Source organism: Nicotiana tabacum, chromosome 1 (genome assembly GCF_000715075.1).
Source record: "Nicotiana tabacum cultivar K326 chromosome 1, ASM71507v2, whole genome shotgun sequence".
Lineage (NCBI taxonomy): Eukaryota > Viridiplantae > Streptophyta > Magnoliopsida > Solanales > Solanaceae > Nicotiana > Nicotiana tabacum.
Window position 1 is genome coordinate 29,519,337 of NC_134080.1, and position 15,289 is coordinate 29,534,625.

At 33.5% G+C, this 15,289-nt stretch overlaps 1 protein-coding gene across 2 annotated transcripts; it reads left to right on the plus strand.

Moving 5' to 3' along the window:
* Window positions 1-231: 231 nt before the first annotated feature.
* LOC107805519 (BOI-related E3 ubiquitin-protein ligase 1) lies at window positions 232-3,444 on the plus strand. Of its 2 annotated transcripts, XR_001652438.2 has the most exons (5): window positions 232-1,316; window positions 1,415-1,533; window positions 1,701-2,056; window positions 2,547-3,167; window positions 3,275-3,444. XR_001652438.2 is itself a non-coding variant. In XM_016629580.2 (4 exons), the coding sequence occupies exons 1-4, from the start codon at window positions 1,270-1,272 to the stop codon at window positions 3,057-3,059; spliced, it is 1,035 nt and encodes a 344-aa protein (XP_016485066.1). In that variant the 5' UTR covers window positions 232-1,269; the 3' UTR covers window positions 3,060-3,444. The 2 variants fall into 2 exon arrangements, 1 of the variants encoding a protein (XP_016485066.1); XM_016629580.2 differs by having other exon boundaries at window positions 2,547-3,444.
* Window positions 3,445-15,289: the final 11,845 nt, after the last annotated feature.

The window sequence follows — 15,289 nt, forward strand, 5'->3', positions numbered from 1 at the left end:
TAACAACTAGATAGGCATCTTGCATTAGGCAATGGATCCTCTGTGACCACCTCAGAAATTAATTATTAGAACAAGAAACCAATCTCCTTTATCTATGCATACAGGGACAGGTTTGTCTCTCGCTTTAAATAGTGCTCCATTTACCAAGATTATTGACTATGTAATATAATTAGTTAATTATAAATCCCCCATTTACTTAAAAAAAGAGAAACATTAAAAAAATTAGACCAGATTTTCTTTTAAAAATTATTCACATTAATAGTAAATTGTCTTAAAAAAGAAGAGGAGGGAGTCATATGAGGGATAGGTGGGCAGCATGGGCCATATACAAACAATTCCAGCGGCAGCGGTAACGGCAGAGACCTTCTGCACGCCCAACAACAATATCAACCCCAACTCCAAGACTATCCCCACATCTCCCTTATTGATTCTCCTTCTCTTTCTCTTTACTTAATATATATACACAAAAACTTTACGTATGTGGGGTGTGTGGATAATACCAATATACAAGTGAAAAATTCAATGAATAATAAATAATAGGGGGGGGGGGGAGGAAGAGTTGATAAGAAACACGAGAGTTCTCCAAAGAAAGAGCCAAACCAAAACCAAAGCTAAAGCCACGCAAAAGAGGAAGAGAAACAAGGGAAAGAAGAACAAAGCAAAAGGAAACCAAGAACCAGAATAAGACGGGCTACCTCATTCTCTCTCCCTCTCTTTCTTGGACTGATTCTCTATTTCTTCTCTCTCTCTTTCTTTCATATGCTTTCAAAAGCATTTTAGCATAGCAACGAAGCAAAGCTAAGGGAGCAAGCAAAAGAAGGCAAGTTTTGAGGAGGAAAAAAACAGAAGAAAGGAAATAAAGATAAAGTTTTTAGGTTGGAAAAAGGTGAGGAAGCAGGCAGAAATGGTCATGTTGGTGTTTTTGGAAATGGCTTCTCAGACGTAAAAAGATTCATTCACTCTTTTAACCTCACTCACTCTCTCTCTAGGGAATCAAAAAGCTACTTTCTTTTCCCCCCTTCATTTACTTGTCCTCATTCTTTACATTTCTTTGGTATTTTCTTGAAGGGTGTCACTGAAGAATCCGCCTTTGTTTAGGGCATCTTCTTCTCTATTCATGCTGTTTATGTGTTAGCCTTATAATCACACAACCCTCACCAATCACACATCTATTTCTTCATAACCATCTTCCAACTTAGAATCCCATTTCTCTCTATATAATCTATCTACCTCGCTGTTCTGAATTCTGATCATATCCCATTTCTAGAAATGGCTGTTCAAGCTCAATACCCATCAAATGTTCTCTTTCTAAACAGGTCTGCATTCAACACCCTTCCACTTTCTCCCTAAATTTTATCCTTTTTTCTTATCTAAAAAGTTTAACGGAATTTTCCTTGAATCTTATTGGTTGCAGAAATGTACAAGAAGGAAAAGGCCAACTAGGTAATGATTATTCATTGCAACATCAACCTGGCGGTGGTAGTGGAGGAGGATCTTTTCTTGATCAAACACAAATGCTATTCAATCCTGGAGGTAGGAAAGACTTCATAGTTCATACTTACATAACAACTGTGTTTCAATCCCAAACCAGTCAAAAGCTCGAAACTTTACTTTTTTCGTTTTCTTTATAATCAATTCTGTATTGAGCATACAAATTTCAATCTAAATATCTATTTATGATTTGATTTTTGGGATGATAGGTGGTGGAAATGCAAGAAAGAGAGGAAGAGAACTTACAAGTACAACGGCAGCAATGAATCCATTGATGTCGATGCAGTCTCAGCCTCAACCTCAACTCATTGACCTCGCTCAGCTTCACACATCGCCTCCTTCGCAGCAGACACCAAATGTTGTCTCCACCGGACTCCGTTTAGCTTTCGGAGACCAACAGCAGCAGCAACAGCAACAACATCAATTACAGCACCAGCATCATCACCATCACTCTCTTTCTCCTCAATCCTCTCAATCATCAGCTTTTTATTCAATATTAACAGAAGATTTAGCTACTCATATCAAACAGCAACGCGATGAAATTGATCATTTCCTCCAAATTCAGGTACTATTTGTTTTTCTTCAAATTTTACTTTACGCCTCAATCCTAAATTAGTTATCCTAAACTAGTTATCGGGCAGACTCTATGAATTCTCACTATGCATTTCGTTCCATACCGAAATGTTCTCTCTAATTCATTAGAAGGGCAGTCCAATACACTAAGCTCCCGTGCATGCTTCCGTTATGCGTGGAGTCTAATGTGGAAATGAAAGAGGCTGTTTTTCCGCTTTGAACCCGTTACATCCTGATCACATTGCGCCAAGGCTCCCATTCAAAATTCATCATAAATTGATTAATTTTGAACTGATCATTAATATACCATAACTCTTCTCGTTTCTCTTTTATCGGAGTTTGAAATAAGCAATATGAGCAAGCTCATAGACAATATAGTTTCTTCTTTTTCTTTTCAAATTTTACCATGCCTTTTGAATTTGTTTTCCGTATTCTCAATTGCAGAGGATGAATTTATTTATTTAGTTTTTGATATTCAATAGGGAGAACAATTGAGGCGTACGTTAGCAGAGAAAAGGCAACGTCACTACCGTGCGCTGATGGGAGCAGCTGAGGAGTCAATGGCGCGAAGGCTAAGAGAAAAAGAAGCGGAGATGGAGAAAGCAACGCGGCGAAACGCGGAACTAGAGGCGCGTGCAGCGCAATTGAGCGCGGAGGCGCAGGCGTGGCAAGCAAGGGCGAGGGCACAGGAAGTGACAGCGGCGACGCTGCAAGCGCAGCTACAGCACGCCATGATGAACGGCGGCAGGTGTAACGAGAGAGACGACGGGAATGGCGGAGGCGAACCGGAGGATGCTGAATCGGCCTACATTGACCCGGACCGAGTCGTTGAGTCGACCGGTCCGAGTTGCAAAGCGTGTGGGAAACGAGTCGCCTCAGTGGTTCTATTGCCGTGTCGCCATTTGTGTGTTTGTACAGAATGTGATGCTGTTGCTCAAGCTTGCCCGTTGTGTTTCTCCATTAGAAGCTCAAGCGTTGAGGTCTATCTTTGCTAGAAGCCCAATTACCGGCCTACTTTGTTTTCGGCCCAAGCCCAAGTCCTGAACTAGGACCTTTTCAATTAATGTTCTAATGGTTAAAAAGAGTTATTATAATTAAAAAAGGTAAACAAAAATGAAACAAAAATAATATTTCATTTAATAAGTATATAATTTCTTACTTCGACATTTTTTCGTTTCTTTACTTTTTTTCTTGGGGTTTGGTTTTGCAGCAAATCAAGGACTCAAAAATTTTCATTGCCTTTTATTTTGGAGAGGTTAAACACAGTTTGACTGTTGGAGATGAGGCATTGCCTTTTCTGTTATCTTTTTTCTTTTTCTCTTTTAGAAAATTAATTCATTTGTAAATTCGTTTATTTACCCGTCCTTTTGACATCATAAATCTTAACATTTTCGTCAATTTTTCTTTTCTTAGAATGGCATCATGAAAAATTGTCAATTATTCGTGATTCATATTTTACTACTTGCAGTTCTTTCTAAAATAAAAGATAAATGTATCAAATCTTAATGTGCAATAAAATAAGAATAATAATAAGGGTATAATTAGAAGAGAGGGGAGTGTTCTTTTAATCTTAGCTTATAGTTTGTTTGGCCAAACTTCTGCAATCCTAAAAACACTTTTTTTCTATAAGTTGAAGTGTTTGACCAAACTTTTAGAAGGAAAAAAAAAAGTACTTTAGAGGAAAAGCAAGAAGCTTGGCCAAACACTAATGGTTGCTTAGAAGTTTTTTTCAAATTAATTAGTCAAACACAAATTGATTCTCACCAAAAGTACTTTTGAGAAAAGTAATTTTAAGAAAAAAGCACATCTCAAAATCAGTGTTTTAAAAGGCGTGCGAACACTGGGTCGAGGCGCTCTAAAAACGCCCCGAGGTAATGTTGTGGGATGAAAGTTTCAAGAGGGGTACTCCCGAGCGTTTAAGGCGCATTGTAGTGAGGCGTAAGCCCCAGAGACTTTTTCAAATTAAAAACAAAAATTGTTGAATAAGTTTTTCATATATTACCCAAATTTTCAAAAGTCAGCTTGTAATTACTCAAAAGTTTTAATAAGGAACTGAAATATATTAAATTTAGAAGTCAATTTTTTTAATTGATTAACACTCTAATTTATGGCCTTTCCTATTTCTTTATCTTGTTCGCTAGTCTGCTAATATCATCCAAAGCAACGAATATTCAATTTCTTTTACAAATACAAGAGAACTCCATTCTCCTTCATAACAGCAAGATCAAAGTTCAGATTACAGGTTAGTTATTCTTTTTTGTCCTCCATGTAGAAAACTTTATTATTTTTGACTCAAATTATTTGTACTTGTAACACACACACACACACACACACACACACACACACACACACACACACACACACACACACACACACACACACACACACACACATATATATATATATATATATATATATATATATATATATATATATATATATATATATATATATATTTATGCAATTTTACTTGTTTATAAATATTTACTGTAATTATATTATTTTATAAAATATTAAATACATATGGGGCTTACGCTCTGTGCCTCAAAGCTTACGCCTCGTTGAGGCATATGTAAAACGCCTCGCCTTACGTCCACACCTTTTAAAATATTACAATAAACTGATTTTTATAGCTTGGCCAACCAGGCTATTAATCTAGCTTTTAACCATAGAAGATTAATTTATATTATTACCTCTCTAATTCTAGTGTTCCAAGAATAGTCAAAAAGTTTTAAGAGGAAATGTTCCACGGGGCCATCTATAGTGTTTGAATAATGAGAAACACTACATGGCCTAATTAAAAGTTCGGTTTGAATTTATTTTTCTAACCTAATTAAGAGATTTAATCAGGACCCTGTTGCTAAAATGAGAATTGTTACACCAGAAATTAGCACGGCGTGACCCCTTAAGGCGATGATCTTGGTAGAATGTCCCCATTTTGGATGGTCTTAGCAAAATGTTTCCCCTTTTTACTTAAATATCATAGGTTTTTACTTTTAAAGCCTGAAACTCTTGTTTGACGGTGGAAAGAAAAATTTAATGGTGGATTTTTTGTTGAAATTATTTTTCTCCTTTTTATTTAGGAGGATTTATAGTGTTTTCATACTTTCCCTCCAGCGTGACTCGAATCCAGGAACTAACGATGGTGGGTGGAGGTGCTTTACCACCTGCGCAAGCCTCACTTGTCTATTAAAGCCATTTGAATGTTGATAATTTGTGTTTAAACTTTTAGTTTAGACACAAATTTTGATAATTTACTGTAAAAATCTCAAAACTCTATTATTGAACCTCAAAATGTATTGAAGAAGACAAAGTTGATCTTTTTGATTTAGTGTTATTCGACTAAGTTAGTGATTAGGGATTTGTGTTGGTATTTAGAAGCTTTGTTTCAAGTTTGAGATCATTTGGAGTTGTTTGATCAAAATTGAAGTTGCAAATTCGAATAACACTTTGTTAAAATTACCGAAAAAAATATGTCAATCCGATAGACTTTGGTGAACAACTTAACATATAGGTGGATAAAATATACATATAGGTGGATAAAATATGGTATCAACTCTATCGACCTAGTTAGAAAAATCCTTGAGGAACGAAAGTATAACAATTTTGTAGACTTTTACGAACAACTAAACACATAAGTTAATAATAATAGCATTAAATACCGCAAAATCTAACGATATCGACCACCCAAAAAGTCCCTTTTGTGTCAATCTGTACCTGGATTGAAAGTTTGGTTGGAACTAATTTTGTTAGCCTAGTTGTATTTAAACATTAATATCCTTCTTGAACTTTAATATATAGATTCTCCTCTATTTTTGCCAAACATTTTGGCGCATAATTAATTAGCAACTTACGTGGTACAATTGTTTATCAGTATCCTATTCTTTTGCAACATTAATGTTTCATCCCAACTTTCATTACTATAATAAAAGTAATCAAATCTCCCTTCTAATAAACTTTTGTCACGTTACAATTAGATTTATTTACTGCTCTAATGTTTAGAACCTCATTTTATCAAGAAGTATGAATTTCCTCCTCTCTCATGAATTTCACAAGAGTACATTCATATACACTTTTTTAGTCTGATTGAGCAATTTTCTGTACTAAGGCTAGGATATTTTGGCATACGCTCCTTGTTGGTACAAAATAATTGCACGGACCAACTTGGGTTGTTTTTTTAATTAGATGTAGCAGTATTTAAAGCATTTTCACTTGATGTCAAGTCTCTCGCACAGAAGGAAATTTTAATATTACACTTGGTTGGCTTTAGTGGTGGCAAAATAGTAAAAAAAACAAACAGACAGTATTTCACTCATATTATTCTTAAAAATGGGTTGGACAATAAACTTTTTAAAAACGGGTCAAATTGGATATAACCATACTATCCACTTTGAAAAATCGGCAAAGGGCCCAATATACCCCTTTACTTTCAAATTTTATTTACCTGTACCCTTCTTATACTATTAGGCTATCCATACCCCTACCGTCATACTTTGGAACAAAAATACCCCTATTTTAGATGGAGTGCCACGTGGCAGCACCAGATTAAAATAACCCATTTCTTTTTTTTTACCCAACTCATTTTAAATAACCCACAACCCGAACCATATTTTTCAGTTTTTTTAAAGAATTTTCTTTTTGTAAAACTTAAAAAAAATTGCGAAATATATTCGTTTAAAATAAACTGAGTAGATACTGAAAAGATTTTGCAAAAGAAATTGTAAAAACCGAAAAAAAAATTATTTTTTTTAAAAAATAATTTTTTTGTAAAAACAGATTTGTAAAAACTGAAAATATTTGTAAAAACTGGAATTTTTTTTCCAGTTTTTAACAAAATATTTTCGTTTTTTAAAAACTGAAAAAATATTTCCAATAAAATATTTTCAATAAAATATTTTCATTTTTGAAAAATGTTTTTTTTCCAGTTTTCTAAAAGACTTTCTTTTTGTAAAAACTGATTTTTTTTGTATAAACTGAATTTTTTTGGTAAAAACAGAAAAAAAAATTTCGTTTTTTAAAAACTGAAAAAATTATTTTCAAAAAAATATTTTCGTTTTTGATTTTTTTTTTCATTTTTTCAGTTTTTTAAAAGAATTTTGTTTTGTAAAAACTGGAAATACAAATTTGTAAAAATAGAAAAAAAACATTTTTTGTTTTTTAATAAAATATTTTCGTTTTTTAAAAACTGAATTTTTTGAAAAAAACTAGAAAAAATTAAAATAGGGGTCGGGTTGTGGGTTTTTTTAAAAATGGGTCAGGTAAAAAAAAAGGGTCGCTTTAATCGGGTGTTGCCACGTGTTACTCCATCCAAAATAGGGGTATTTTTGTTTCAAAGTATGACAGTAGAGGTATAAATAACCAATAGTATGACGGTAGGGGTATAGATAGCCCAATAGTATAACAAGGGGTACAGTTAAACAATATTTCAAAGTAGAGGGGTATATTTAGCCCTTTGTCGTTGAAAAATAGATAACCAATGGATAACTAATGGGTTCGTCAGGAATTTTTCCCAAAAGTAATCATATTTAAGAAGCCATGAATAATATGGATATCCATATTATCCGTCGATTAACCCATTTTTTATCTGTATTAAATATGAGTCGGATTAGATAATTTTTTTTTTGTATTATCTGTTTTTGACCGAACCATATCCGACCCAACCCGACCCATCTGTTTGCCACCTCATTTGGCTTTATAAATATTTGAACCATTAAGAGGCTGTAAAACTGTTAAGTTTCTTAATTATTAACTTCGGTTTGTAAAGAAAACAAGAGGAAACAGAAAAGGGAGTAGTTCTGTAATCTTTGCTCATTAATCAAACTCTTTCTTCACAAGTATTTTCCAAAAGCATGCTTGGTAATTAGTAATTGGTATAACCTGTGAAGATTCTTCCTCCACTTTGGTATGGCATATTCTCCAGTGAAGCAACATGCTTTTTAATTTGGTATATCAAAGTAAATGGCAGAAGCTCTTAGTTTGACCACTTTAATGTCAATTTTAAATAACATAACCAATTTGTCATTCTCTTACGGGTCGTTTCGTACTATGAATAAGCAAAAGTAATTCTCCGATAAAATTTTAGTACCGTCTTATTCTTTGTTTAGTTACTAATTTTGGGATAACTTTTATTCAAGGATTAAAAATAGTATTGGGATAATTTACAGAAGGTAGAATAGTAATTCCAAGATAAGTTATTCAAGGATAAAACAGTAAAATTGACAATCTCAGAATTAATACAACATATCAGACCAATAAAAAATAATGCTAGAATAATTAATTCTAGCATAACTAATCTCAATATAACTAATTAATACTAGTATATCTTGTGTTCGAACCAAACCATCCCTTAGTGGATAACTTCCCCTTTTCAATGGATTTAAACTCAAGTTTCCTTGGGACGTATTCGCCCGTTTTATACTGTAACACGTTGGCTTTATTGTATCTACATTTGTTGTCTCACTTTTTTATAAATTTCTGTGAAGGTTCTGATAGCTACCTTACAAAATTTACTAGGGGTAAAACTTATTCAATTCTACTGTTTGCACCACCTTCAACTTGTCCGTTTCTTTTTCTTACCAATTTACCAGAGGGGATATCCTATCAATTTTCGCAATAAATAATGGCAGCTACACACTGCTGAGCTTTGAGAAACTCATGCAACCATTTTCTTCTTTCCACAATTATTTGCTCAAATTAAGAGGACTCAATGTACTAGAGAGAAATGTAAAATAATTGTACTAGTAATGAATCATTGGATGGTATGGACCCTTGAAATATTAATGAGCAGTGGTGTGTGTATATATATATATATATATATATATGACAGTAGCTAATAATGTTTTGACATAACAAAGAGACCTGAGGAAGTGTCAAATCTTGAAATAAAATTGAACTGAAATTAACACAGGCAGTACAGTAACATGATGTACCTAGTATATATGATTCTTTTCTTGTGTGTTTTGTTCTTTTTTTTATGTTAATGTTAGGTAAGTAATCACATTTTCATTTCCCTATTTGATGACAGTTAGCCTTTAGTCAATAAGATAGATGATAATCATTTTTAACTAACACTAAAGTTGAGAACTTAAATTTCGTGCGCTAACAATTAAACTCCTTAGCTCACTAAACTCCGATATATATATATATCTCCTGTTTTTGCTATCTCGTCTCATGAACAATTTCAATACATATGGCACAAGCACTTTCATATATCGAAACGAGAATGGGATCGTGTGTTTTCACGTTTTATCCGTAGTATTCGATTTATATTGAGTTTTGATTGATGAATGAGAAGGAAAATAAAATAACATCATACTCGTCCTCAGCCTGATCATGTGCTTTGATCCCTTCGCCTGTCCACCGCGAGTGGAAGCAGCTAGATGCGTAATTCCTACTATTTTGGAAAAAATGGAGGAGAAAACAGCAACATATATTTAATATAATACTAAGATTATAAGATTAGTCAAAAACCAAATCAAGTTTGAGTACAAAGACATTTGGACAAGTTAGTCTAGAACAATATAAACAGATGATGTCTTGAATATGAGACTGCAAAAAGCATTTGGTGTGTTAAAAGGGCATGTTATGACTTAGAGGGTTGGTCACACGATACACATAAATTCAGTAATTTTTGCCCAAACACTATATATACATTAAGAAATCAACTGCAATTTTATAAATATTTGGTCGTAAAATCCTATTTTATTACAATTAATATTAACTTGACATCGATATAGAAACTCATAAACATTAAATTTTAGATCACCTGTATCTCCGGTTGTCCTACTTAATTTAGTACGTAGTCTCATTCTAGGGCCGTCAAATTGTAATTTATTAAACCAAAGAGACTGCATTTCTGGTTGCTCAGTATGTTTGAACACGAGAACCCCAAGAACTTGACTTTTGAAATTCAAAATAGCAATAGAGTCAAATGCTCTGTCCATTCGATACTTCATAGTTCAACTTGCATTTGGTCCGTTGACCATTAAAAGAGATGACAATAAATGGTTTTCTGATGCGTTTACTTAGAAATCTACGGTTCTCTTACTCTTCCCTCCCTCCCTCCGTTCATTTTTACTTGTCATGTATGCTAAAAATAAATTTTCATTTTTTACTTATTACTTTACGCATATCAAGAGAAGATAATTTTTTTTCTTGTTATACTCACAATATTTATAACTCATTTCAAATCATTTTTTCAAATCTAACGTAAAAAGTCAAATCGTGCAATGTAAAAGTGAAAGAGAGAGTAGTACCCATTATTAAACAAGTCCCATTACACAAAACTGTTTCTAGTCGAATGGAAATATAGCATAGCATATCTGTAACAAGTAAGGGTAAAAGCTAATTTATGCCATTTGCAAGGGTAATTTTTTGTACGAAATTGCAATCCATATAATTGTTAGATGGGGCAGGTTTTTATCCCCCTTTCCAACATTTATATAGTAATGGACCTCAAAGCACGTGTATTTTTGTTTTTTTCTCACAACCAAAACCACATAACAAATCAATCTTCCACCTTATACTTTACAAGTGGGATAAACTAAATCTTGTTATTACTTTATTACATTCTCATGATATTATGACCCAATCTATTCATGGATTTAATGGGAGGTACAAATTATAGTGTAAATGGAATAATTAGTATGAAAAGAACCAAGGAAATTGACAACCTAAATAATGAACCATTACCTAAATGCATAACACTAAGCATATGACTTTTGCTTCTGCTTTAATTGTAGATGTGCTAAGTGTTGTGGCATGTGGATGTCCTTCCGACCTAATTTTCCCTTTTCATTTTTTTCCCCTTACCTTTTCTTGTGATTTTATCTTGGACGATAAAGGATGTTTTGTATTGAGAAAAAGAGGCATGATTAGGCTCGTAATAATATAAGAGATTAAGACATATCAGAGAAGGATCGATATTCCTATTTACTGAGTGAGAAATCTAACAGAGCCTTTTGCCCCCATTGAAAAACCTGATCAACATAATCTCCTATTAAACGATTTAGAAATGTATCGTTGTTTGTAAACAAAGTCCCACATGAAAATAGAAAAAAAATAAAGCTCCTTATAAGATATGAAATATTGTTAATACTGTAAAGCATTTTAAAGAAAATCGTGTGGACTTGGCTTACGCGGACAAACACAATATTAAGAGTACTCATTTATCCTTAACCAAAGGTTTCGAGTTCGAGCCTCTGGGTATGGAGTCGTTTTTGTTAGGGAGCGCTTTACTCCCAACGTGACACTTTCCGGCGCGAATCCGGATTTAGTCGGGCCCCAATATAACTACCAGACATCGTGTGAGAAACAAAAAAAAAAGAGTATTTTTGGGGCAGGTAGCCCAACACCTTTTGCCCCACTGAAAAAATAAGCATAAAGATCAGATTTCCCCTAAAATCATGGCGTTTGCTGGTCGATTGTTATGAATTCTCCTTCTCCCTTAGCTGTTTTAGGCCAACAAGAGATCAATCGTATGAACTTTGAAATGCATATTAATCAAAGTATTAACTAATGAAATTCAAAAGTTGACGCTATTAATTATTTTATCTAAGAAATAAGCTCGTCTGTCCATTTTTTAATTTAGTTGTTTAATTAAAGTTGAACTTGTAGGCTGTATAGCTACCTAAGTATTACCAACATTTTCCAACTCGATCAATTCCTTTTATTATTTTGGCGAGGAATTCAAGGATATTAAAGAAGAAAAATATGCTCCTTGAGAGGTACGTTTTAAAAGAAAGAGATTCGTGTTATGATAAATATTACATTATGTTGGATGTCTACTCTTCTTCCATGATCTTCATCTCAAATGTTTAATGACATATTCAATGACATATTTTGTATGTTCAACGACATATTCCATGACATATTTTCTTCACTTTTTATGCCTATATAAAGGCCTTGTAATAGATAGAAAAATACACACAATTGAAGAAGAAATAAGAATCTCTCTTCCTCTCTTTTTCTCTATATCTCTTAGTTTGTTTTTGCTTGTTCTATATTGTTATTTTGAGTTATATTTTATAACATGTTATCAGCACAAAGCTCTACCATCTCAAGAAGATCTTTGAGAAAATTAAGGTATAATTTTTCTCAAATTTGTATTTTTTTTAATTATGTCTGATATTATGAAAAGAAAGTTCGTTGCCCTTGAAATTTCGGGCAAGAACTATGTGACATGGGTATTGGATGCTGAAATCCATTTAGATGCAATGGGTCTTGGAGACGCCATTAAAGATAAAGATAAAACATCTACCCAAGACAGTGCTAAGGTCTTGATTTTCTTGCGCCATCACCTTGATGAAGGGTTGAAAATTGAATATTTCACAGTGAAAGATCCACTTATTTTGTGGAATGGTTTAAAGGAAAGATATGACAACTTAAAGTTGGTCACTCTTCCACAAACACGATATGATTGAGCTCATCTTAGGCTCCAAGACTTTAAGTCTGTTTCTGAATATAATTCTGCTATGTTTAGAATTACTTCTAAATTGAAACTTTGTGGAGATAATATAAGTGACTATGATATGCTTGAAAAAATGTTTACAACGTTTCATGCCTCCAATATGGTCTTGCAACAGCAGTACCGAGAGAAAGGCTTCACAAAGTACTCTCAGTTGATTTCTCTTCTACTTGTGGCTGAACGAAACAATGAATTGCTTATGAGAAACCACGAAAATCGACCCACTTTGTCTACACCATTGCCTAAAGAGGATGAGGTGTATTCCCATTATGCTAATCGTGGAAAAGGTCGTGGCCATATCCAAGGAAGAAATTTTCCAGGTGTTAATCATCCTCCAACGAAAAATAACTTCCAAAAATGAAAAGGGAAATATGAGAAGCGAAACGCAAAGGATTCAGAAACTAAATACTTTCGTTGCGGTAGAAAAGGGCATTGGGCAAAAATTTGTCGCATACCAAAACATTTGGTTGAGCTTTATCAAGCATCTCTGAAGAATAAAGGTCCTGAAGCCAATCTTGTCTATGACAATACCTACTTGGATGTGGCAGATTCTTTTGAGTACCCTGATGAAAAAATAAACCACTTGATCGGTGATGGATCTGTGGTTAGAGATGATTGATCAATTTAATTTTTATGCTTTCCTATTCGTAGTATGTAATGAATAAATATCTCGTAATTTTTATTGCACTTTATAATTCTTCTTAAGTAGTTCTTAAGAATATTTTTATTTCCGAAATTTTATAAATTTTACAAACAAGGAGTAGTATCCTATTAATTAGTATTCTAGTCTCAGTGATCTTTTAACGATTTTAACTTTCCTTTACGTTGCTTTAATTCTCTTTAAGAAAAGGTTTACAAGCACCTTGGAACATTTTTTTACTTCACCCTCAATTTTTTTATGAGTATGTTCTTTTCTTACACGGATCAATTATTTTTCATATAATGTGTAGGAAAATGCAAATAATTTATACATGTAAATAAATTTATTGTAGCTGTATTAGTCATATGTGTACTTGTATTATTTTTGTTGCGTAATTATTTGTATAATAATTAGAATTTGCCAGAAAATGCATTAAAGGCTGCTATTGAATTATTGGTTTAACTTTATTTCTTTTCCATTTTTCTCTAAAAATACTAATATTTATTCATATACTTCTTTTGTATGTCAAACTATGGGAAGCAAATATGGATATCTTTCAAAGCAAACTTGGATCAAAGTTCAATTATAAAAGTATTTGCTTAATTGATTCATGTACGACACATACAATATTCAAAGAGAAGAAGTATTTCTCTCATTTAAGTATGTGTAAGGCAGATATTACTATAATTTCTGGTAGTAGTAATCTAATTGAAGGCTCTGGAAGAGCTACTATAACTCTGCCTAAGGGAACAATAATTATCATAGAGAATGCAATGTTCTCCTCCAAGTCCAAGAGGAACTTGTTGAGTTTTAAAGATATCCGCAGAAATGGATTTCATATTGAGACAATAGATGAGAATAATATGGAATATCTTATCGTTACCAAGAATGTCTCTGGCCAGAAAAAAGTTATTGAGAAGTTCCCATGTTTATCTTGTGGCCTGTATTGGACAAAAATTAATGCAATTGAGGCACATTCTACCTTAAACCAAAAGGTTACTGCTTCCAATACTTTTGTACTTTGGCATGATCGATTGGGCCATCCTGGATCAATTATGATGAGACGAATCATAGAAAACTCAAATGGGCATCCATTAAAGAATTTGAAAATTCTTTTAAATAATGAATTTTCTTGCACTTCTTGTTATCAAGGCAAGTTAATTATAAGACCATCACCAACAAAGGTTGAGATTGAGTCCCCTGCATTTATAGAACGTATACAAGGGGACATTTGTGGACCTATTCACCCACCTAGTAGGTCGTTTAGATATTTTATGGTCTTAATAGATGCATCTTCTAGATGCTCTCATGTATGACTATTGTCATCTCGCAACCTCGCGTTTGCAAAATTAATGGCACAAATAATCCGATTACGGGCATAATTTTCCGATAATCCAATTAAGTCTATTAGACTTGATAATGCTGCTGAGTTTTCATCCCAAACATTTAATGATTATTTCTTATCAATTGGGATAAAAGTGGAACATTCTGTAGCTCATGTTCACACTCAAATTGGCCTTGCAGAGTCTTTAATTAAATGTCTGCAATTGATAGCAAGACCGTTACTCATGAAAACGAAGTTTCCCACTTCTGTTTGGGGTCACGCCATTTTGCATGCAACAATGCTAGTTCGTCTCAGACCGACAAATTATCATAAATATTCCCCGTTGCAATTAGTTTTGGGTCATGAACCTAATATATCTCATATAAGAATTTTTGGATGCGCTGTATATGTGCCTATAGCACCCCCATATCGCACCAAGATGGGTCCCCAAAGAAGGTTAGGAATATATGTTGGGTTTGAATCGCCTTTCATTATTCGCTACCTTGAAACATTAACGAGAGATTTGTTCACTGCTTGTTTTGCAGATTGTCGATTCGATGAGGCATTTTCCCCAAAATTAGGGGGAGAAATTAGTGAAACCAAATGTGAAATTTTGTGGAAAAATACATCATTGTCTCATCTTGATCCACGTGCCTCTATTTGTGACACAGAGGTGCAAAAGATTATTCATTTGCAGAAAATAGCAAATCAAATGCCAGATGCATTTACGGATCTAAAAAGGATAACAAAATCACATATCCCTGCAGAGAATGTCCAATCCGTATTGATGTCCATA

What these genes read in the sequence shown, in the direction of transcription:
- LOC107805519 (XM_016629580.2), top strand. Translation starts at nt 1,270, where the DNA reads ATGGCTGTTCAAGCTCAATACCCATCAAATGTTCTCTTTCTAAACAG. An exon ending in AATGTTCTCTTTCTAAACAG is followed by an intron (nt 1,317 to 1,414) that starts GTCTGCATTCAA and finishes TATTGGTTGCAG; the next exon opens with AAATGTACAAGAAGGAAAAG. An exon ending in ATCATTTCCTCCAAATTCAG is followed by an intron (nt 2,057 to 2,546) that starts GTACTATTTGTT and finishes GATATTCAATAG; the next exon opens with GGAGAACAATTGAGGCGTAC.